At 52.6% G+C, this 23,625-nt stretch overlaps 1 protein-coding gene across 1 annotated transcript; it reads left to right on the top strand.

Moving 5' to 3' along the window:
- The first annotated feature begins 9,668 nt into the window (after positions 1-9,668).
- On the top strand, positions 9,669-13,261 carry TFF3 (trefoil factor 3). Its single transcript, XM_009202207.4, has 3 exons — positions 9,669-9,932; positions 11,671-11,820; positions 13,043-13,261. Exons 1-3 carry the CDS (start codon positions 9,704-9,706, stop codon positions 13,054-13,056), a joined length of 393 nt encoding a protein of 130 aa, XP_009200471.2. The 5' UTR covers positions 9,669-9,703; the 3' UTR covers positions 13,057-13,261.
- Positions 13,262-23,625: the final 10,364 nt, after the last annotated feature.

The raw sequence follows: 23,625 nt of genomic DNA, 5'->3' as shown, positions 1-23,625 counted from the left end.
AGAGCATGGTCTAGTACGAGCTGTTGACCATCTCTACTTTTAGCGACTTAAAGTTTTACTTTTCCCTTTGGGCCTTTAATTAACTTTGAACACTGTGGGACTTGGACAGAGGGAGGAACAGGTGCTCCCCTAGACGGAGGAACAGGCGTTCCCCCAGAGGGAGGAACAGGAGCCCCCCCAGATGGAGGAACAGGTGCCCCCCGAGATGGAGGAACAGGCGCTCCCCCAGAGGGGAGGAACAGGCGCTCCCCCAGTTTTGGGCACGGAGACACAGACAAGCAATCCCAACACAAATGTGGCATATCGTCATGCTCTGACATACGTGGTCATGCACAGATGGTCATGCACATACATGAATGCATGTGTGTGCATCTGGCCCTGCAATGGGTCAGGAAGCTGAGCAGCCACACAGCACAAATGGGACCGACCGCAGTACTAAGTCTCCTGGCTAGGGGGCGCTGAGCACCCAGGCAGAGCTCGTCCAGCTCCCCAGGAAGCCAGGCCAGGGCAGAGAGGAAAACGTGTTAAGGGGTTCTTAAATTGTGGTTCTAAATTTACCTTTTTCAATGTAGACAATTAAAAATAGCTTAGCATCATTAGGTGAGGATCTAAATTTGTCTTTTTAAAATACGGATAACTGTTGTGGTACCATTTATTCAATTGTCCTGTTTCCCTATTGATATCAAATATATTATCCACATTTTCTTATGTGTGTGGATCTATTTCTGATTTTTCTGTTCTGTTCCAGTTGTCTGATTTTATCCCAGCACCCGTACTTCCCTGCTCTAAACACAGTAGTTTTGTAATCAGTCTTAATGTCGGATAGGATAGATATCTTCTGATTCTTCTTTTCCTCTTCCTATGAACTGTTCTTTAAACTTTTACTAGGTATTTTTGGTGCTTTATCTTTTCATTTAAATCCTAAAGTCAGTTTGTGACATTTAATCACAATCTCCCTTTGAGACGTTGATAGAAAATAAGTTGAATATATAGTTTATTATGAGAAAATTACCACTTTTAGAATCCAAGACCTTCTCATCCATGAATAGGCACGTCTCTGCTTCCTCCGTTCTTCTTTCAGGCCCTTTGGTAAAGTCCATAACTTGTCTGCACATCTAGTCTTCCCTTGTACTCCGAAGTCTCTCAGGAGAAGGAGCTACACATTTTTTGGTCTTTGTTCTCTCTCACCAGAGTCTGTCACAGTTATCTGCCCAGTAGGAGCCTTCAAGAAACAAGTTTAGACCTCTGTCTTTGGGTTTTATATCTAAATATGGAAACCGATTGTCAGAGGCATGTGGCCCAGAGCAACTCCATCTTAAATAGGAGCTGGGTAAAATGAGGCTGAAACCTACAGGGCTGCATTCACAGACAGTTAAGACATTCTAAGTCACAGGATGAGATAAGAGGTCAGCACAAAACACAGGTCATAAAGGCCTTGCTGACAAAACAGGTTGTGGTGAAGGAGTGGGACAAAACCTGCCCAAACCAAGAAAGACGGCCACGAGAGTGACCTGTGGTCATCCTCACTGCTATACTCCCATCAGCACCATGACAGTTTACAAATGCCATGACAACGTCAGGAAGTTACCCTAGACGATCTAAAAAGGGGAGGCATGAATAATCCACCCCTTGTTTGGCATATCATCAAGAATAACCATAAAATATGGGCAACCAGCAACCCTCAGGGCTGCTCTGTCTATGGAGTAGCCATTCTCTTATTCCTCTACTTCCTTAATAAACTTACCTTCACTTTGCATTGTGGACTTGCTGTGAATTCTTTCTTGCCCGAGATGCAAGAACCCTCTCTTGGGGTCTGGATCGGGACCCCTTTCCTGTAACACGATGAACAAATACAGTGAGAGCTCTTGGTGTACTGGTGTTGGAGTGGAGCTTTAGCTGAAACATCAAGAAACAGTAGATGTCATGTTTCAAAGTGAGACGATAGACCATGAAACATCAAAAACAATTTGGCTGAGAATTGTTAGATGACTCTTCAATATTTTGCCTCTACTGATGCTACAAAAGGTTTAAGGGAAGGGAAGTTTGTAGAAAATGCTATGTGTGAGAATTTTTAAGGAGTTGCTGATATGCTGTGAGTCTCTCTCACTGTCATCTTGCCCCAAGGGGTGAGGGTGGGGTGTGCCTGTCTCTAGACTCAGGTCTTAGGAATGAGGTCTTAGTGGGACCACCAAGAGAGCTTGGTGTGTGTCCATCATGGTTGGAGGCTACAGGACACCAGTTTCTGACTCCTGGAGACTCTAATATCTAGTAAGGAACAGGACGAACCGTTAGGATCTGCCTGCATCCAGGAGTGTGTTGGGGTGAAGGATGCACGAATGTGTCCGGTGAACCACAGGTAAGCTATGGAGCTCAAGAGAACTGTGTCCATCATCCCAGATTTTGTACAAGAAAGACACTTGAGGTGAGCGCAGACATCTTCTCAGAGAAGCCAAAGACAACACCACGTTCCCGGGATGGGAATTGATGAGCTAGTGGAAAGTGCATCCCCAGCGTTAAAGGATCTGCAGGTGAGGAATCCCTGAAGAGCCCCCGGAAGTAGCACGTGAGATAAGGCGTTTGTTTCAAGCACCTGATTGGTCCAGAGAATGTGGAGCCAGCCTGGAAAACACCAGTCCAGTATAGGAAGAGCTTCCGTTCCCTGTTCCCCTTACTCCCCCCTGCCCTGCCCCTGCCCCAACCACTGTTCCTTCCCCTGGAGCAGCAGGCAGGGAGAGGGAGAGGGTTCAACTTATTAATTATGGCAAATTGCAAACATATATTAAAGTAGAGATAATAGTATGATGAGCCCCCATCAACGAGTTTCAACAAATATCAACTTATGGCCAATCTTGTTTTATCTATACTTACTACCTCTAATTATCCTTCCTGAATTATTTTGAAGGCAATCTCACACATTATATGTAATATTTCAGTCTGTACCTTGAAGAGATACTGATACATGTAAATATTTACATCCGTATGTGTGTCATATACGTAGAGATATACACCCATTATGCTAATAATGATCACTAATTCCTTTATTGCATCAAACGAAAACATCTAATTTTAAGTCAAGTTCAGAATTTTGATTGTCATGTGGGACTGGACATGTCAACTCCTAAATGGCAACTATGTTTTGTGACTTTGGAGACCATAAGATTATCTGACTTTTCTTTCCAAAAGAGAAGGAACCAATCCCCACAGAATAGGAGACAAAAATAAAGACACTCAGTGCTGCTGTTGGCCCCGTGAGTGCTGTGTGGCTCCTCAGCTCCCAGCCCGTTGCAGGGCCAGGTACACACACATGCATCCACGTACCTTCCCCGTCTGTGCACGACCACATATGTCAGGGCATGACGCTATGCCACACGTGTGTTGGGATCACTGACGGTGTCTCTGTTTCCAAAGCTGGGGGAGTGCCTGTTCCTCTCTCTGCCCTAGTCCCACAGTGTTCACGTCTCTCGAAATGACTGCAGCCCAGTGGGGGGCTTGTGGAATGCCCTCTTGGCAGGTGGTACTGGTCCCAGCTTGCCAGGGACACTCCCTGGCCACACCTATTGTCCTGGCACCATCGTTCACAGCACCCCCACTCACTCGTCTGAAAAGTGTCCTGGCTTTGACAACCTCTCCCAGGGCCACCTCTCTGTTCGGCTCTGCCCTGGGCATGAGCTGCCACGTGCCCTGCCCTCCACTGAGCAGAGCCCAGCCCAAGCCCCACCAGGAACTGAGAGTCCCTCAGCTCTCACCAGCCAGTGTTGTCTTAGCCTCCCCTGAGACAAGGAAATGGGAACAAAAGACTCCACTGGGGAAAATTCTGGTGACAGGGGAGTTTGGGAAGGGATCCAGTACATGTCTGGGTATTGATGACAGCCAGGGACTCGTGGAGACCAGCAACTGGATGGGTAGAAAGGACAAAGGCCGAGGCCTGGCGATGTGTGGGGTCAAAGGCATCCAGGTGGCCGAGTGGACCCATGGTCCTGGCTGGGGGGGCACTGAGCACCCGGGCAGAGCTCGTCCAGGGCCCCAGGGAGCCAGGCCAGGGCAGGAAGGGAGAGGTCATCGTGAGACAAGCCATTGGGATCTTTCAACGTGTCCTTACTCTCCCTCCTCCCCTCACACCAGAAAGCACAAGCTGAACAGACCCTGCTGCCAGGTGCCCCTTGTGTGTGAGGGTCCTGGGCCACCATAACCAACACTGCAAGCTGGGTGGTTTCAACAACAAACGTTTATTCTTGTTTATTCTCTCCCAGCTTTGGAGGCCAGAAGTCTTAGGTCAAAGTGTCACAGGGCCCCCTCCCTCTGAGGGCTCCAGGGAAGGGTCCTGCCTGCCTCTTCCAGCTTCTGGGGGTGCCGCAATCCCTGGCCTCCTTACCTTGCGGGCACATCAGTTGCCATCGCCACGTGGCCTACCCCCGCGTCTGTGCTCACATCTTCACCCCTGTGTGTGTCTCAGTGTTTCTTCTCTTCTTATAATGACGCTAGTGAGATTGGATTTAGGGGCCACCCTACTCCATCTAGACCAGGCCCGACGGCAAGCAGATCCGTCTAGACCAAGGTGTCCAGTCTTCTGGCTTCCCTGGGTCACACCGGGAGAAGAATTGTCTTGGGCCACCCATCAAATAGTTATGAGCCAAAAAAAAAAAAAATTGCAAAACATCTCATAACGTTTTAAGAAAGTTTACGTATTTGTGTTGGGCCGTCTTCAAAGCCGTCCTGGGCTGCATGTGGCCGACAGACCTCACATTGAACAAGCTTGATCTAGACCTTATCTTAGTTTAACTACAACTGCAGAAACCTTATTTCCAAATAAGGTTACATTCCGAGGTTTCAGGAGGGACATGAATTTTGGGGAGGACACCCTTCAACTCAGTGTACTTGGGAATCACTTGGTGGCAAAGGCTTGGCTCACAGGTATGAGCCAAGTCTGAAGGCCGAGAGCGGCTGTGGCTTCCCAGCCTGGTGGTGGGAGGACCTGGATCCCCACGGGGTCTCCTGTACTGTCTGGGGCTGTTGAACTTGGCTGCCTGCACCAATGCATTCAGGGACTGTCTGTGAGAACTGCATGCCATCAGCCCAGGTCTGGTACAAGAGGGGCTCCCAGCTGTCAGCCCAGGACTGGCTCAGTGCAGGACTGCAGACTGGAGTGCATCACACGGAAGGTGAGGTGACACCGTGCCTCTGGTGCCTGGGCGAGGGCCTTGCACCTTCCTCCCGGGCTCTGCTTCCTGGTGGAGCAGGTCTGGCTGCTCAGGAAGGGCCCGTCTGGGTCCAGCACGTGGGACTGTGGGTGAGGAGGCGCTCCTGTCCACGGTGGTCAGCTGAGTTATTTCTGGCCATCGGTCCACACCTTTCTGGGAACCCTTCCTGTCCCTTGCACGTGGGGCTGACGCAACGGTCCCAACCCCACAGACGCTCTGGGTTTAGAGTGACTCCTTCTCAAGACGAGTGGTTGAAACATCACCAAGTGCTCCTTGAGCTGCGCAAGGGAACCCTGGAGCCCATGCCCCCTCCCAAGCCCACTGGGCCGCTCTGTGTTCTCACCTTCCTGTTCCACAGTTGGTGGTGGGATTTGCGCTGCTCCTGGTCCCCCACCCCCATTTGTCCTCAATGGACTGTGGGTCAAGACACCCTGGAAGGCAGGGTGGGCCTCCCGTGCTATCCTCTGTTCCTGTACAGAGGTCACTGCGTTTGCCTCCCCAAAGCACCGATATTGAGGTCGTGATGACCCAGGAAGGGTCTGTGAGCCTCTCTCGGGGAGGCAGGAGGAAGTTCTGTGCAGAGGGAGGGGCGGCACCCGCGGCAGCTGCAGACCGAGAGACAGCTGGGCAGCAGGGTGCTCCTGGGAGGCGTGCGGCCCGGGGCCACCCAGGGGTGCTGATTAGCACGACTTCCTACCTCCTTCCTCCATGGGACTGTCTGCTTCGTGAGTAACTGAGTGACAATACCAGAAAACCGAGCAGTGATGCAGACCCTATAACCTGCACGTGCCACATCAACTCTGAGTTTCCTGTGGGGCGGTGAGTTAGTAGTGCAAAGCAGTCTGTGTTATGGCCTTACCTGTCCCTCTGCACTTTGGGAGGCTGAGGCGGGCGAATCACTTGAGGTTAGGAGTTCGAGACCAGCCTGGCCAACATGGTGAAACCCCGGTCCTACTAAAAATACGAAACTTAGCCAGGCGTGCTGGCGTGCGCCTATAATCCCAGCACTTTGGAAGGCCAAGACCGACGGGTCACCTGAAGTCAGGAGTTCGAGACCAGCTTGGCCAACATGGTGAAACCCTGTATCTACTAAAAATACAAAATTTAGCCAAGTGTAGTGGCATGCACCTGTAATCCCAGCTACTCGGGAGGCCGAGGCAAGAGGATCTCTTGAGGCTGGGAGGTGTAGGTTGTAATGAGCTGAGGTCGTACCACTGTACTCCAGCCTGGGTGATAGGAGTGAAACCCTGCCTCAAAATAAAATAAAAAAATAAAAATAAAAAATAAAATAAAATAAAATAAAACAAAATGTGCTGACCTTCACGCCTCCCATCTGGTGAACTTGTACTCATCCCTCAAGACCTAGTCAGATTTCAGCCCCCTCTGCCAGCTCTAATCATACTGCACCGCAATTCATGCTTGAAGGCTTGTTCCTCCTCGCCAGCCTGTGAGCTCTGAGGGCAGGGGCTCTGCCTGATGTTCTGGGGCTCCCGCATCTGCAGGCCGAGTGCCTGACCTGGGACCCAGGCTCAGCTTGTGCTCCTTCCATGCATGTGACAATGACCGTGTGTCTGGGAGGTGAAAGGTTGCAGCCCCGGCATGGGGGACCAGACTGTCTTCTTCTTGGACCCATCCAGGAGCCCCTGCCCTTCCCTCAGACACCAGTGCACAAAGCCCAGGGCTGGAGGGATTTGCAGGGCTCTCAGGACGGCCCACACCACACACGGCTGAAGAGGCTGCTGCAGGGATGCGGGATGCAGCTCCCAAGGAGGAAGGGGAGAGTCCTGCTCACCCCCAGGTCTTGGGCTGTCCAGGGCAGCCACCTGTCTGGGTGGGGCCCGACGCCCAGTGCCCCATGGCCTACAGCTCTGACAATAGCTCTGCTTTATCTCTGGAACTTGAACTCCCCCAGGGGAACAGGGAGGCTGGGGATGGCGACGGGAATGCGGGCTCTGGAAGGCAGGGTGGGCTCTCCCGTGCCATCCTCTGTTCCTGTACAGAGCCCAGGGCTCCTGGGGAGGGGCCTCCTAGAACAGAGAGAGGGGACACACACGGGCCTCTGCATCCCCCGTCTCTGAGAAACCTGTGCGTCTCCACCTGCCGGGACCCAGCTTTGGCCCCCTCGCCATAGCCGTTGCTCCTACCAGGAATCCGCTCCTCTGATGTCGTGGCTGATCCAGCACACCCGGCAGGTGGTCAGTGTGTGTCCCAGGCACCTGACTGGGCTGTGCAGCACCACTTCATGCTGTCCTGTGGGGTGAGCACCCTGCGACAGGTAGGGAAACTGAGGTATAGATGGGAAGTGGCTTGCCCGAGGTCAGGCAGTGCAGGACTTGGGATCCAGTCTCGGCTTCACCATCTTAACTCTGACGTGATCCCATCTCCCTTTGCGGGGAAGACTTTTCGAGGACAAGAATGTGTCACCTTTGTTATTCCTTCCCGAGCCCTAAACCCTGGGTGTGGGCAGTAGGGGCTCAGTCAACATTTACAGAGTTAATCCAAAGCAAACCCCAGAACGGTTCTCGGTGCTGGCCGCAGAGAAGAATCACAGGCGGCAGAACCACCCTTTGGGGCAGGGCCCAGGCGTTGATATTCTCTCCACTGCTGGCAATTTTGAGTGCAGCAGGTGGAGACCACAGCACCTGCCAGATCATGGCCCGGAGGGACAGCAGTCTGCTCCTGGGGTGTTTGCACCCTCCTGGAACTCAGCCCTGCACCACGACCTGGCCTGGCCTCTGGGTATTATGAGCAGTGGGAAGGCAGAGAGCTCTCACCAGATCCCCCAGGATTTCCCCTACAATGACCTTTATAATAACATGAAAATCCTGCTGTCCATGCATGAACCTGGGTTCACTGTCTCCCAGAAAAAGTGAGTGCCCTGACAACAAGGCAGACAACGCTCTTCCCTTCTTCCTCCTTCACTGGCCTCAGCAGGGGCGGCACACCAGAGGTGAGGGGCCCTCAAATCCATCCACAAAGGGCTTGCGGAACGCAAGGCGGGGCCCGGGAGTCACACGGCGGGACACATCCTGGTGCCCAGCACATGAGCTTCCCGGCTCCCATGGGTCACTCGGGGAAAGGTAGTTTGTGGACGCACCCTTGGCAGTGCAGAGCCGCCCTGCACACACCACCAGGGACCCCAGTTGGAGGCTAAATCCCAGCGGCCAGGCGCTCCCATTTCTCGGGGTAATAAACCAAGTCCACCCTTCAGACAGAGGCTCCTGGAAGGGTCAGTGTGGGTCACCAAAATACCTCCCTGGAAACGAAACACGCAGAACACAAAATCTAGGAACCCGTTTTCCTGGAATGAGATTAGTCTCTTGCCCACAACCAGCCAGTGCACTGCAGGAGGTTAGGGGGTTAGGGGGTGCTGTGGATGCCAAGGGCGGAGGCTTAGGGTCCTGGGTTAAATGGACCTGGGTTAAATACTGGCTACACCAGGGATACTGGAGTAACCTCCGACAGGCACCAGAAATGTTGAGTCTTAGTTTCTTCCTCTGGAAAATGGATATAATCATCGCTGTCTCATCTGATATGTTGTTATAAAACAATTCTTCAGATGTAGTCTTTAGTTTCTAAAAGAGCACACCGGGCAAAGGTGGAGAGTCAGTTCCTGTTTGTGTTAAGAATGTGGCCGGGTGCAGTGGCTCACGCCTGTAACCCTGACACTTTGGGAGGCCAAGGAAGGCAGATCACTTCACTCCAGGAGTTTGAGACCAGCCTGGCCAACGTGGCGACAGCCGGTCTCTAAAAAAATACAAAAAATGAGCTGGACACATGCCTGTGGCCCAGCTACTTAGGAGGCTGAGGCGGGAGGATCACTTGAGCCCCGCGGGGGCGGGGGTCTCAGTGAGCTGAGAACGCCACACTGCACTCCAGCCTGGGTAACAGAGCAAGACCCTGTCTCCCCCCGCCCCCCCTCAAAAAAAGTGCTTAGATCCAGAGAGAAAATCTCTGGAAGGGTACCTAAGAAAGTTCACAATAGATGCCTCTGGATAGCAGAGGCTGTTTTGTATTATTTGATTTTAAAAATCAATTACGTGTGCCATGTTTTTATTAACATATTTTCAATCAATTCATTTCATCCACTTATTAAAATGTAGCTAATAATTTTTAGGGGAGAAAGCAAAAAAGAAAGACAAGAAATCTCTGTGTTTCAGGAGTTGTGAGAGAGCTGCAGGGTCCTGACTCACTCAGAGTGCCATCTCCAAGGCTGATCTGGGATGGAGCAGGCTGGGGCTCTCTTGTCGTGGGACCAGGGGTGTTCTGAGGGTTCCTGGCTGGGAGGCTGAGATGGACACGGCACCCTGGTCCTGCAGCCCCACGTGGCTCCCGCACCCTGCACCAGGCCAGGCTAGCAGGGTGATTAACACACGTCTGCTCCCCAGCAGAGGACCCGTAACCAGAACTGGAATCCGCCCTCACCGCTTGCTGCCAAAACAGTGGAGGCTGAACTGACCTCTCCCCTTTGAGAGAGAAGAACTGTCTGGGAGCTTGACAAAGGCATGCAGGAGAGTCCAGGAGCAGCCAGAGCCAGGAGGGAGAGCCCTCCCCAAGCAAACAATCCAGAGCGGCTGTGCAAACACCGGGGCATAAATGAGGACTCCTGGACCATGAAGTGTGTCCTGAGCTGCATCCCGGAGCCCACGGTAGTCATGGCGGCCAGAGCGCTCTGCCTGCTGGGGCTGGTCCTGGCCTTGGTGTCCTCCAGCTCTGCTGAGTACGTGGGCCTGTGTGAGTACCGCTCTGACTGCCCCGGTAGCAGGGTGGGCGGGAAGGGAAGGGATCCGGGATAAGGGGGGATTCTGCATTCATGTAATAATGGCCACCTGTCACATATACACTTTTTCCTGCACTATCCTATGAAGTGGGTGTTTATTGTCCCCATTTCACAGACAAGGAAACCGAGGCTCAGAGAAAGTTAACAGCTTATCTAAGGCAGCTCTGCCCAGTCTGTGTTGAAATCAGGCTTTGAGCCTGAGCCCATCCCCTATGACCCCGTAGCCATCTTTGCCGAAGATTTCTAAATTACAGTATAGGTCTTTATGCATTGTTTTCACATTTACAAAGAAAAAGGAAAGATGCGGGAGAAAAACCCTGACTTCAGAATACTTTCAATACCTACCGGCACAAGGTTCATTTAGCCATTGCATAGCAACCCTGCGGCGGGGGCGTGGCTGCTCCATTAACCCAAGTTTGAAGGAATGAGGGTACGGCTGCTTTTATCCGGGTGTCTTCTGAGCAGGGTCAAAGGCAGGGGTTCCTGAACTCGCAGCCCATTAGAATCACCTGGAGAGCTTTAAAAATCCTAATGCCTGGGGCACACCAGTTACCTCAGGGCATCTGCGGGTGAGAGCCAGGCCTCAGTTGTTTTCTTTCGAGACAGCCTCGCTTTGTTACTCAGGCTGGAGTGCAGTGGCACAATCTCGGCTCGCTGCAACCTCCACCTCCCAGGTTCAAGCAATTCTTGTTCCTCGGCTTCAAGCAGCTGGGATTACAGGCGTGCACCACCAGGCCCAGCTAATTTTTTGTATCTTTAGTAGAGACGGAGTTTCGCTATGTTGGCCAAGCTGGTCTTAAACTCCTGGCCTCAAGTGATCCTCCTGCCTTGACCTCCCAAAGTGCTGGAATTAGAGGCATAAGCCACCACGCCCAGCCAATGTCAGTCATTTCTAAAGCTCTGCAGCTGATTCCAGTGTGAGTGAAATTTGGACGCGGTGAGGATAAGCAATTACAGACTGGGAGCAATAGAAGGGAATTTAAGAGACCACATGATTTCTATTTTCCTAAGGAAATACCCAGTTCATTAATGAAACGAGGTGAACTTCTGCTGCACACACAGACATAGAGGCTTGCCTGAAAAATGAAAATATTGGGGACTGAAGGATGTCCAGGGAGGGTGGGACATGCTCAACAATTCGGGGAAGGGAGATGCAGAAAAAAATGAAAAGCAGGCAGCATGCGTTGCAACGATCTCTATGGCATGTGTGTCTCCCATCGTGTTTTTCATTTAAAACAAAGGGGCAAGGTTTTGTTGGTCAAACAGTGAAGGGGAACTTTGTTTCCGGGTTCAGGGGACCCTGGATTCCCCAGGGGTTCCTGCCAGCTGGAAGGGACCCAGGTCCGTATGTGACTTCCTGAGAAGGTGATAAGAGCGTGCCAAGGAGGGAGACACTTAGGCAAATGGCCCGAGTCCCCAAGTTTAGCATTTAACAGACTGCTTCTCTTTAAATATTCACAGGGAAAGCCCATCTTCCTAAAGGCAAGGGTTTCAGCTGTGGTTGAACTCAGGCGGTGGGAGCGGGAGGATGCAAATATTCACAGGGAAAGCCCATCTTCATTGGAGTGAGGGTTTCAGCAGTGGTTGAACTCGAGGTGGGAGCGGGGGGATGCAAGCTTGCAAAGTGAAGCAAACATACTCACCGCAGCCCAGTAAGGGCTCTGGCAGCTGACAGGGCTTTGTTTGGGACAGCTGCAAACCAGTGTGCCGTGCCAGCCAAGGACAGGGTGGACTGCGGCTACCCCGAGGTCACCCCCCAGCAGTGCAACAACCGGGGCTGCTGCTTTGACTCCAGCATCGTTGGAGTGCCTTGGTGCTTCAAACCCCTGCAGGAACAAGGAGGTAAGGCCTGAGTGACAGCATCGTGGTCTGGGCCTGGCCCCATAAGGCCGGGGGTCTCAGGGCCTCCCTGTCCTTTCTGAGCTGGAGATGGAGGCACGAGGTCCCTGGGAAGCCACACACACCTGCACCAAGGCCTCAGAGCAGAGGCTTCAAGCCCAGGGCAGCCATGGCCAGGGGCTGTCCTCTTTTGTCCCCTTTGTGTAAAACATAAAAGCAATCATTTCAAAAAGGTGTTCGAAATGATGGCGTTAGGTAGAGGAAACTAATTTAATAACTATTCTTGAGAGAAGTGGAAACACATAGGTGTGGAAAGCCAGGCTGACTTTCAGGCTGTTTTTGCAAACCGGTCCCCCACCAGAGTCTTGTCATTTGTGGCATCCCCTCCACAGATGGCAGGCAGCGCCAGCCCTGGGCATTGGGCCTCGGTGCCACACCCCACTTCCCCTACTCTGCCCTCCACAAGGGCCATCTCCTCTCCCTCTCTCTGCCATGGTGGAGGGCAGGTGCAGGGCAACCACCCTGGTGGTTCCCTCCCCAAAGGCGGAGAGCCTGCGTGCTGTACAGGTAACAGATGGCCCTGCACACGGGTTTGCCGCCCTGGCTCCACCAGGCTCAGCTGCCCCACGTCGTGGGTGGGGCAATCGGCTATTAGCCATCTGCCGTGTCCAAGTGCCAGCTCAGCCCCCACGATGGCCGCACCTGTGTGAGGTACCTTCCTGGAACCAGCATCCAGAGGGGCCTCTCTTGCCCTTTGTCCCAGGGTGAAACGCGGGAGGCTGAGTCCTGCTGGCACTGGCTGCCTGATCAATGATAGACCCCTGTCCTGCCCAGGGCCTCCCTCCACCCTCCCCAGCAAGTCCAGGGTGGGGGTGGGGGTCCAGAGAAGGCCAGGAGAGAGAGGGGTCTGTCGACTGTCCACTGCCGGTCCTGTTCCTTCGGCTCCTCATCCTGGAACTACACTCTCCTCTCTGAGTGCTAGCCATGGCCCTGCCAAGGCCCATCTCACTTGTTATCTGCCTGACCCCTGGGTCCCACTATCTCGCTTAGCAACCCGAGGTGGGAATCTTGGCTATTCCCCCATGTGGTGGGGACTCAACACTCCCCGGTGACTCAGGGGAGAAGGCAGCACTAGGCACTGGCCTTGGAACCTGCCTTGACCTTGGGAAGCTGGGCATCGTGGGTGGAGAGAGACTGCTCACACAGGCCTTTGCTCTGTTTGCAGAATGCTCGTTCTGAGGCACCTCCAGCTGCCCCCGGCCAGGGGATGCGAAGCTCCGAGCACCCTTGCCCGGCCGTGATTGCTGCCAGGCGCTGTTCATCCCAGCTTTTCTGTCCATTTGCTCCCGGCAAGCGCTTCTGCTGAAAGTTCATGTCTGGAGCCTGATGTCTTAATGAATAAAGGTCCCATGATCCGCCCGAGGACAGTTCTTGGCGCCTGAGACTTCCCGCGGTTGTGCTTTATTTCTGCTGCGTCGTGGGAGACGGTGGGAGGGTGTCAGGGGAGGGTCTGCCCAGGCCTCAAGGGCAGGAACAGACTCCCTAAGGAGACACAGTGCATGCAAGGATATTCTGAATCCCAGACTGGCACCCACGTCACAGGAAAGCCTAGGAACACGTAGTGCCGCTTCCTCGGGAAAGCAGAAAAAATACATTTCAAGTAGAAGTTTTCAAAAATCACAAATGTCTTTCTTGGTGAAGACAGCAAGCCAATAAAACGATCTTCCAAAGTGGTCCTTTATTTCACACCCGCTCTTGCTGCTATTCGATACTCATACTGTTCCTGGGTTCTTGTTTCTTTGTCCAGTAAATTAAACTGGCACTCTTTTGTATTTGTTTGCTAATTAAGTTGAAACATCTGTGACACATTGGGTGGCCTTTTCTCTTTTTTTAAAAAAATGGATGCAGCCATAGGAACGAATGAGCTGGTGGCAGTGGGGATTCCATCTCATGTCCTCATGAAACCTTATCCACCTCTGGACCTGAGTGTGGTTCTCTCCCCACCGCACTGACCTGGGACATGGCAGCTCTCCACTCCCACCTAGACGGTTTTGGATGCACAAACGCCCGTGAGTGCCTCTGGCTGGGCCTCCCGTGCTGCTCCCACTGCTGGAGCTCTCTTAGGGGCCAGATCCACAATTCCACTGCAGTGCGGTCACAGTGACGGGGTTCTTGTTCTGACCTATTTCTTCCCATTCGAAAAGAGACAACTGCTCCTTTAAAACAGCAGCCTTTGTTTTTCAGCTTGCACTTGGGGCCTGGTCCCTAGAGGTCACAATATCCCAAGAAGTGAGGTAGTACTGCCCTTGTCTTACAGATATGGAAAGAGATTTTCTTGAAGTAGCTTGTCCAAAAGTCCCTACGGAGAGAGGACACTGTCAGGATATCCTGGTCTCTGATCTCTGAATCTGAAGCCCTGGGTGTCCCTTCCAATACCCCAAAGCATCAGCTGCCCTCCCTGGAGTGAAACTTCCAGGACTATCCCAGACCTCACAACACACGCCAAGCGTGGCCTCCCCACTCCGGGGCTCTGCTACTGAGAGCTGCTCTGGCCTGGACGTCCTTCTGGGCGGGGCTCTGCGTCCCTCCCTCACAGACCATGCCCGGTCTTTGGGGGCTAGAGGGGATGGAAAGGCTGGCCCCAGGCCCCCTGGCCTCAGCCTCAGGCCACCTCGCTGCTGGCTGGATGACCAGCTCCATTTTCCTCCTACCCAGCCTGGTGCCCTCTCCCCAGGGACAGGGCTCTGCTGCCTCCTTGCCCGGGACCTCACTCATGGGCACCCCCCACCTGCATTTCCAAAGAATTTCTTGACTTGCCCCACCTCTCCGTTCCCGGCATTGCCTTCTGCAGTCAACACCTCCCACACTGCCGTACCCCCTCCCAGACTCCTTCCTGCTGTGCCCCTGAGAGGGAGGGTTCCCCAAAATCTGAGCCAGGTGGGACCCCTCCTTCACCCACCACAGAGCTGCTCCCTGTCTCCAGCCCGAGCCTGTGCCTTCCTCAGACAGGACAATGTTTCATGTACATTCTAGAAGCTTCACCATTGACTCCTGCTGTCCTTGGGGGGGGCGGGGATCAAGGTCACTTCCATCAAATGAAACAGCATCAGATGGAGAGATCTGCTGGCAGGACAGAGAACCCCTATAATTCAGCTGTGCAAGGCAGGCTCCAGTGAGGAAAGGAAAGGGGCTGAGGAGGGCTGGGGTCCTGGAATGAGCTGGACTGGACCCCCGTCCTTCTCCGTCTCCGGGGTCCTGCCTCCGTCTGTCTCTGCCTCTCCCTCGCTTCGGCTTCGTTTGCTATGGGGACCTTGGAAGCTCCCTGCCTTCCTCGGGGGCCCCAGGCAGGGTCTGGGGGCTCTCAGAACCCTGGGTGGGGTTTGTGCCATGAGAAAGAGCGCACCGCCCCTGACAGCACCCACCTGGGGGCTGTGACATTCTCATAAGAGATCACAGACACCAATGAGGGAGCAAGACCCAAAGCAGCCCACCCACCCCCCAGCCCGACAGCAGAACGGAAACCTGGTCCAAACACAAAGTGACTAAACAGCGCCCTCTGCTGACCGCTGGAGTCACTGCGGCTCGCCACCAATCACAGCTGTGCCCTGCCACTTCCAGATACAAATTAAGATACCCAGCCCCAGAATTACCCTGGGCTTCCTGTTGGTGAGGAGGATCTGGGCCCCAGGACACATGATCGAAGCCGAGGGTTCCCAGTGGAGGCTGCTGCCACGGGGATGTTTCGGAATCTGTGGGCATGTTCATGAATCATATGAACGGGGCCTTGAGTGAACACAGGCCAGACATAGCAGGAAACTGTGATGTCCCCAGGTGTCCTGAACAGACCACTGCCTCCACCCGATGGACGTCCTAGCGTCCTGTTGGACACTCATGGTGGCTGCAAACCTATTCATGACGATTGAAGCCCAGAGACTACTTCCGTGTTACATCTTAACACGGTTGTTTTGGTTGTTGGTTGTTGTTTCAAATGGCTTGAACATACCTGACTTTCCAGGAGTGTATGTCATGTAAATCAAGAAAAGACTGCATTTGTTTGGTTTGCAGCGTTAGCCGAGTCGTTCATTTCAAGCATGTCAGTGCTGGGGCTGCCTGTGTTCGTGGGTGGCCCATCCAGGGGAATTCAAGCCCTGGTCTCCTTCATCCTGTCCTCTGGTGTGGACATGGGGAGCACGATGCACTGAACAGGAGTGTACTGAACATTACTCTCCTTTTATTTCTTATATTTTCATAGGGCCTCATGCATATTTAATTTCCATCACTGGACATCAGTTGACCACAGCTGTCCAGAGCCCTAGAGGCCTCAGTGCCACCTGCTGGGCCTTCCCACCTCCTGGTCTGGGCACATCTGAAACCGACATCTGTCAGCAGCCCAGGGTGAATTCAAATAATGAATTGTGACCCATAGGACCCAGGAACCATTTTTATGTCAAATACCTTCATCACTGACTTGGAAATGGTCCATGTTTCCAGAACCTTCCAGAATGAACACTTTGATTGCCAGAAGAAGCCAGAACATGACTGGGCTCCTTTGCTGCTGGCGTGTGCTGCTGGTGGAAAGGGGAGAGAAAAACTGGACTTCTCCCCACACTGCAGCCATGACACCCCTGATGGTTTTCCATGGCATGCGCACACCTTCCCCCTCCTCTTGAGTTGGTGGTGAAGGGTGTGGTTGTGGCATTTTTCCACAGTTCCTCCAGAGTCTGCTGGAAAGTTCTACATTGTTCCATAATACATTAGATATTCACTTGTATTTATCACTGTATTCCAAGGATTCCTAAATTTCCAATGGTGAGGATTTTGACTTCAAGCGGAGACACCCATGCAGGCTTCCATAAGCAGCAGACCTACTGGGGAACCCCTTAGGGAGGAAGAACAGGCTGAGAAGTTGCCGGCCTTGATGTGGGTCTGATGCCTCCGAACTGAGTGGGGGAAGGACTGGGGAGTAAGTGCCTCCAGCAGGCTGATGGGGAGTCCCCAAAGGAGAGTGCCCCTCAAGGGACCCTGTGTCTGGTGGGAATGCCCTGGTTGGGAGCAGCCCCAGGGAAGTTGGCCTGGCATGGATGCCATGCCGGACGCGGGGCTCTCGGTGACCTGGGTCCCTGCAGCAGGTCCTCTCTGAGGGACAGCTGAGTGGTAGGCGCATCTCCAGGCGGCCAAGAAGCCTGCCTGCTCACTAGGTTTTTGCTCTGAGGCCCTGCAGTGCCCTGGGCTGTGACACAGCTGTGGAGGTTGGAAATTCTCCCCTCAGTCCTCCTTCGTGGGGGTTCGAGAGGCACGTCATGTATTGGAAAGAGTTAGAGACCCCCGGGGCCTCAAAGTTCCTATCAGCAAAATGGGACAATTGCAATGGCTGTATCGGAGGGTTGCCGATGGCTGCAGAAGGAAGGTGTAGGCTGAGAAAGCTCATTCCTGTGTGAGCTCAGAGCCGCACCACTTGGTTGGCCAGTTTTCTAGTGCATTTAGAATTCATGCTCCCTTTCTTCCTTAGGTTCTATTATTTTGTTTTCAGCAACACTGAAGTGTTTTATGCTAAGCGAAAGAAACCGATCACAAAAAGCCACATGTTGTGTGATTCCATTTATATGAAACGTGCAGAAGAGAGAAACCCACAGAGACAGACAGTATTTCATAGTTGCTGGGTAGGGGTAGGGATGGGGAGTGGCGGCTCACAGGGAAGGGGTTTCCTTTTGGGGTGATGGAAACGATCTGGAGTGGCATATGGTACTGGCTGCACAATTCTGTGCAATATTAGATACTAAAAACAACCAAATCATACACTTTACTAAAACCCACTGAGATGTGTCCTTTACAAAAGTCAATTCTGTGGCAAGCCAATAATATCTCGATTAAGCGCACATCTATACATGTGCTGATACCTCTGCTGATTTGCCCATTTAGACAAGGCTTGACTTTTTGCCCTGAGAATTGAGAGTTTATTTCCAAGGCCATACCGAGCACCTAGGTGTGGCTGGCACGTCTGATCTTCAATGGGTCCTGCCAGGTGGCTGCCAGGCGGCCTTGTTCCCTTCCAGGTGGCTCCCAGGCTCAAGGGTTCTCTCCACCATTCCAAGACCACACTCAGGCACAGGAATCATTCGCTGCTTCTCGCCGTGCAGCTGTCTTTGCCCCTGTTGGCCTGAGCACTGCAGCCTTTCCCTCTTGGGTTTTGTGGGGTGCAGCCGACTCCCTCTGCTCCCTCATCCCACCGACCTGTCTCCCTGGCCTCTGTCCTTTGCAGGGGCAGGTGGGCAGGCCCCCTGGAGGAAGCCCCTGACACCCACATTCATTTATTCACTGCTCTGAGCCTCCCACCCTAGCCCCAGCCCTCACCAACCAGAGGAATTGTCTCAGTCCTGGGGTGTGGTGAGATCCCATTTCCCTCTGATTCCTACTCTCAACTATGGCAATCTGGCTATTTACAGATGGGGACATTAGGGAAAACGAGGTCCCAGAGCTCCCAAGGTCACAGAACTTATAGGTTGCCCGGCTGTGGTCCCTGCTGTGACCATCCGGCCCCCTGGTTGTGGCTTCATTAGTATCTGCAGAGCAGAGCAGAGCAGCAGGAAGCACAGACCGACAGCTGCTTGCACTGGGGAAAGGGCAGAGAAGGGAAATACAATAGTGGGGCGGGCTCGAGGGGATCTGTTGGTTCTTCAGGAAGAGTGCCCTGCCACAGGTTTATCCGCGTCTGACTTCACCATCTCTCTGTAAAATGAAGTTGTTAACAAGTGGCACCCACTGCAATGCCAGCCACAGTGGTGGTGGGGGAAGATCGGCCCCCTCATGCGGGGGTGCAGTCAATTTGGCTGGCAACAGTACTGTGGGCTCCTTGTCCAAGACGCTGCAGCCTTGGGAGGGTTCATGGCACCCCACGCACCTGACGTCCCCAAGAGTCATCTCTTTTTGTAAAACCCGGAGGCCCCAGGACTGGAGGCAGAATGTCGGTGCTGAGTGGGAAGACCTGGGCACGGTGAGAGCGGGGGGTGCTCTGTGGGATTGCAGGCCCCACCATTTTCGCATTTTGGATATCCTTCTGCTTGGGTTTCCAGAAAGGCTTCTACAGCTTGAATGGTGGGTTGTAAGGATATAAATAGAAGGATGTTTTCCAAATGTTCAGATTTACAAAGGCATGGCCTTTTGCAGAAATAATCTCAGGGTCCTTTGGAGGACTCTGGCTGCATAGATTCTGCAGCGCTCGGATAACGATGGGCCAGGCACTGCGTGGATTCTGGAGTGCTCCCGGTGAGGGGTGCTGCTCCCTGCACAGGTTCTACAGCACTCTGACTAAGGGGTGCTGCACACTTCATGGATTCTGGAGCACTCCGACGAGGGGGTGCCGTGTGCTTCACGGAGTCTGGTGCGCTCTGGATGTGGGGTGATGCTCTCTGCATGGATTCTGGAGTGCTCCAATGACGGGGTGCCCCGCGGCTGCACGGATGCTGGAGCACTGGGACAAGGGGATGCCGCGCAGCCTATAAGCAGGAGTGGGGAACAGTGCGCCTCTGGTCTGCAGCGCCTGCAGTGATTCCGAGCCAGGGAAGGAGAGCTGTATGGAGTGTGGGCGGTGCCCAGTCCTTTCCCAACAGTGGAGGGGATAGGTCAACAAATTGTTATCGGACACGGTGGCTGACGCCTGTAATCCCTGCACTTTGAGAGGCTGAGGCAGGCGGATCATGAGGTCAGGAGTTCGAGACCAGCCTGGCCAATATAATGAAACCCTGTCTCTACTGAAAATACAAAAGTTAGCTGAGAATGGTGGCACGCGCCTGTGGTCCCAGCTACTCAGGACACCGAGGCAGAAGAATCTCTTGAACCCGGGAGGTGGAGGTTGTGGTAAGCCAAGATAACGCCACTGCACTCCAGCCTGGGCAACAGAGCGAGACTCCGTCCCAAAAGCAAAGCAAAACAAAACAAAAACTGTTATCTGGTTGTCAACTTGAGTGACCTCATGGGGTGGGTGGGGGCGAGGTTATTGTGCTTGGTGGATGGGTTTGTGGCATGGGATGGCATCTAGGGATGGAGAAACCAGGGCGGGAAGGAGGGGAGTGTGGGGGACCGTGAGTACAGAGGCAGCTGTTGTGTTCAGTGGATCACCGTGCAGGTGGGAGGGCCGAGTCTCCATGCCAGGTCACCAGGCAGCGACTTTTCGCACTGTCCTGTTCCTACCCACACATGTACACTTTCCTCCTTGCCTTCAAGTGGGGCCCAGTAGGGCCATGTCCCAGGTGATGGTCCCCGATGACACCTGGACTCAGGCCCCAACCCTGACTCACAGGGGCCTTGACAGCATATGGACCTCAAGGCCGAGCCCTGGAGATGCTGGCACATCACCTGGATCGATGTGTCTGGGAGGAGAAGTTCCCACTGGTCATGAGGGTCAGACCTGCCACCTCACTTCCTGTACCATGTGGATTCTCCTGTGCAGTCTTAATTCCTAAATGCCTCTCCCTGAGGAAGGGAGAGCCATGGAGTGGCCAGGAGCCCTGGCTCCCTAGCAGGATGGCCAGGGTCTCACTTCTGCGTGCCACTGTTCTTCATCTGTAACAGTGCAAACCTCTCACAGCCACCGACCAGCTCTGTGGCTTTGGGAAGTTGTGTAATCTCCCTGAGCCTTGGTGTTTTTAACCTGAAAAATGGGGCCAGTTGTGGCTCTCCAGCACTGATGATGACGGTTTGATGAGATTGCACATGGAAAGGTAGGGGACAGTGCCACTACGCGGTGCTCCATGGAATCTGGAGCTGCAGGCATCCTTACTGTCACTCTTATTTGTCTTCCTCACTGGAATCCATCATGACACTGAAGAGAGAACTGCTTCATTGAGAGCAAGGGCGGGTAGGGGGAAAATGCTAGATGCTCTACCAGAACCGACTCCCCCAGCAGGTCTGAGAGCTGGGGCTGTTGAAAGCAAAAGGAAAGAGAACCAGAAATCTGAAAATAATGATGCTTTATTTGACTGACATCACATCATCATAAATGGCATCTAATTTCAGAAAACAAAGTTTAAGTCTGCAAAAAACGCATGTACAAATCTCAGGAGACAGGTCTACAGAAATAGACACGTGGCTCTTTGGTCTGTAAGGTGGAGTCAGGAAACTCACATTCTAGGGTCTGTCCAGGTTCAATGTTCCAGTGGTGTGAAACCACTAAGGAAACAGACACCCCAAAGAGCCGATGTTATTTTTGAATATATATATATATGTATACACATGTACATATGTAAATATGTTGCCTTCATCTGTAACAGTGCAAACCTCTCACAGCGTGCAAAGCAACAGTGTTTCCTACAGTCAAGTAACTAAATCAGTGTAAAGTTATCCACACAGCATTATAAAAACATTATATAATTACATAGCAGATATACAGATATATGCAGGCGTTTGCACGCTGATTAGAGTTACTTGCATTGACTTTTGCTTTAGAAGAAAAAACAAAGGAAAATCTTTAAATAGTTCTTCATCAAATAAAAGGTAACAATTCGTAACAGATTCAACTATGAACAGGTATTGCATCAATATGTCTACAAAGGAAAAATATACATATATAAAAACAAAGGCAAAGGGGTCAGCTACACATATTAACTTACCAAACGTACATGTTCTATTGAAAAACTGATTCCCATTCACACCCTGCAGGTGGGAGGACAAGACTATAAAAATGGGAAGCCCCCAATGTGTGGGTGTGGTGGTCTGTTTTATTATCAATTTGGATGATAGGAGGTTTTGCTACTGTTTTTAGTTGGCCAATGACATAATAGTGAGATATTGATTATTAAGCTTGGGAAGCTGGTAGGTCACGGAAAAGAGACTCCAAGATGCACAGTGACAGACATGTAAAAATGCAAAGGTGTAAAAATGAAAGCGCTGCCATGGTTACTATTACATTTTCAGACAAACCAAATTGTGTTACCACTCAGATTAGGTGGCATTCAGGGATCGCCAGGAGTCCATGAATATGGGGCTGTCAACCATAAACCCACGTACTTCTTAACTTCCTAGCCTTCCCTTTCAAGGCCAGATGCATTTCAACCCACAGGAGGGGGCACATTAGGGCCCCCTAAGAGGGGAGATTTTTTGGGTAACTTCCCCAGAAACGGACACGTCTGCTTCTGCCTCAGCTGCAGCACTCTCATTGGGCAAACTGTTTTCTAGAGGCTCGTAGGCAAGTGCAGTGAGCAGTGAGGAGTCAGCTTAATTCTGAGTGCCGGCACTCAGAGCTTCAGAAGCTTCCTTAAAGGGAGATTTGTCTGGGGGACTAGAGGACTGGCTCCCCACACAGGCCACCAGGGAGGGTCCTGCCTCACTGCACGGGGGCTCGCCAGCTAGGCCTCAGCATCTCTGCCCCACTCACCGGCCCTCAAGGTAATGGAACACATGAGTCAGAGGTAACAGTAGGTGGCTTACACGTTTCCAGAGATCGGATCTCGGAACCTTAAGGACCGTAAAATAAAAAGCATTTCTTACTGTGTGCAGTGTCAGGGCCATGTTTAAAGTCATGTGCAAAGTTTAGGCCAAAGGCACCCAAAGTGATCATCCAGATTCTCTCGTATGTTTGTTCAGTGCAGACACACAGAGGATGGTGGTGCTTTATTGGCAGAAAACAGCTGAATGTAGTAATTTTGAGTTTTGCTACTTTTTAGGCTTGTGACTTGAGCTCATGCCTTTCCCGAGATCTCGGGGGCTAGAAGACTGTCCCCAAAACCATGAACCCCAGTGAAACAAACACATATGTGCCCGTGGCTGTGTCCTCATCCTGGACCTGAAAGGCCGGTGGCCATGGGAATGGCTTTCTGGAAAAGGGGAGGGGCTTGGGCAAGCTTAGCCCACAGCTGTAGAGGAGCCCTCAGCGTGTCCAGCATGCCCTCAAAATGCAGAGCGCTCCTCCAGCCGGCAGCCCCTGCCTGTTTGCGATGAATCGAGGTGCTTTTGTGCTTCTGTTCCTTTCTCTTCAGCTTTACAATGGTCATTCTACATGGAAAAGCCCTCAAATGGTGCCTCTATAAACAGTAACCCTTGCCAGGCTGGAATGTGGTAGCCAGTGGCATGGACCGTTTACTCCTCTTGATGCCAGGAGACTATTTCTGAGAACAGGGAAGCCTCAGGGTCCTAACCCCAGCCTCCGCTCCCATGTGTGACATTCACATCAACCCCAGGCAAAGCAGGGTGGGCCTCGGGCACACTGGGGCAGGCCACACATGTCTGTGTGAGGGGTGATTCCAGGTTGGCCTGTTCAGAGATAACACAAAAAACTGGGCTAAGGCTAAACCCTTCTGTTTCCTCAAGTATGGAAAAAGGAGACAGGCAGGATGTAGGATAGTTATTAGGAACTTTAGGCCAGCACAGCAGAAGGATGTGTGTGTGTGCCCGTCCCCACATTTCCTTCCTTGCCCAGGACACATGGATTTTAAGGACAGCCTGAACTGAGCTTGTAAGTGAAAATTAGACTGTGCCATGGGGATGCAGGGTCTCCTATTTCTTCCCTGCTTCTGGTCCCAGGGAGGTTCCCCAAAAAGGTCAGCCCCACACGTGGACATCAGAAGCCCCTGTCTTTGCAGGGGGCGGCGATTATCTTGGAGGAATCTCCCCGATGGGACAGGCCAAGCACAGTGGCTCGGAAAGGACCGTGACTTTAATGTTACTGGGATCCAGGGCAGCCGGGCAGTCCAGAGAGGCAGGGGTTACCGAAGGGGAAGCAAAGTGTGCATTGTGAGCTTATGTGCACGCCTGGGGCAGCCTCCGGTTGTGCTTGCCCGCCATGAGAGGAGTGCAGGGGCCGCTGTGAGTCGATTC

This window comes from Papio anubis, chromosome 4, assembly GCF_008728515.1.
Source record: "Papio anubis isolate 15944 chromosome 4, Panubis1.0, whole genome shotgun sequence".
Taxonomy (NCBI): domain Eukaryota; kingdom Metazoa; phylum Chordata; class Mammalia; order Primates; family Cercopithecidae; genus Papio; species Papio anubis.
Note: the sequence above shows the minus strand (reverse complement) of the source record. Positions and strands in the feature narration are given on the sequence as shown.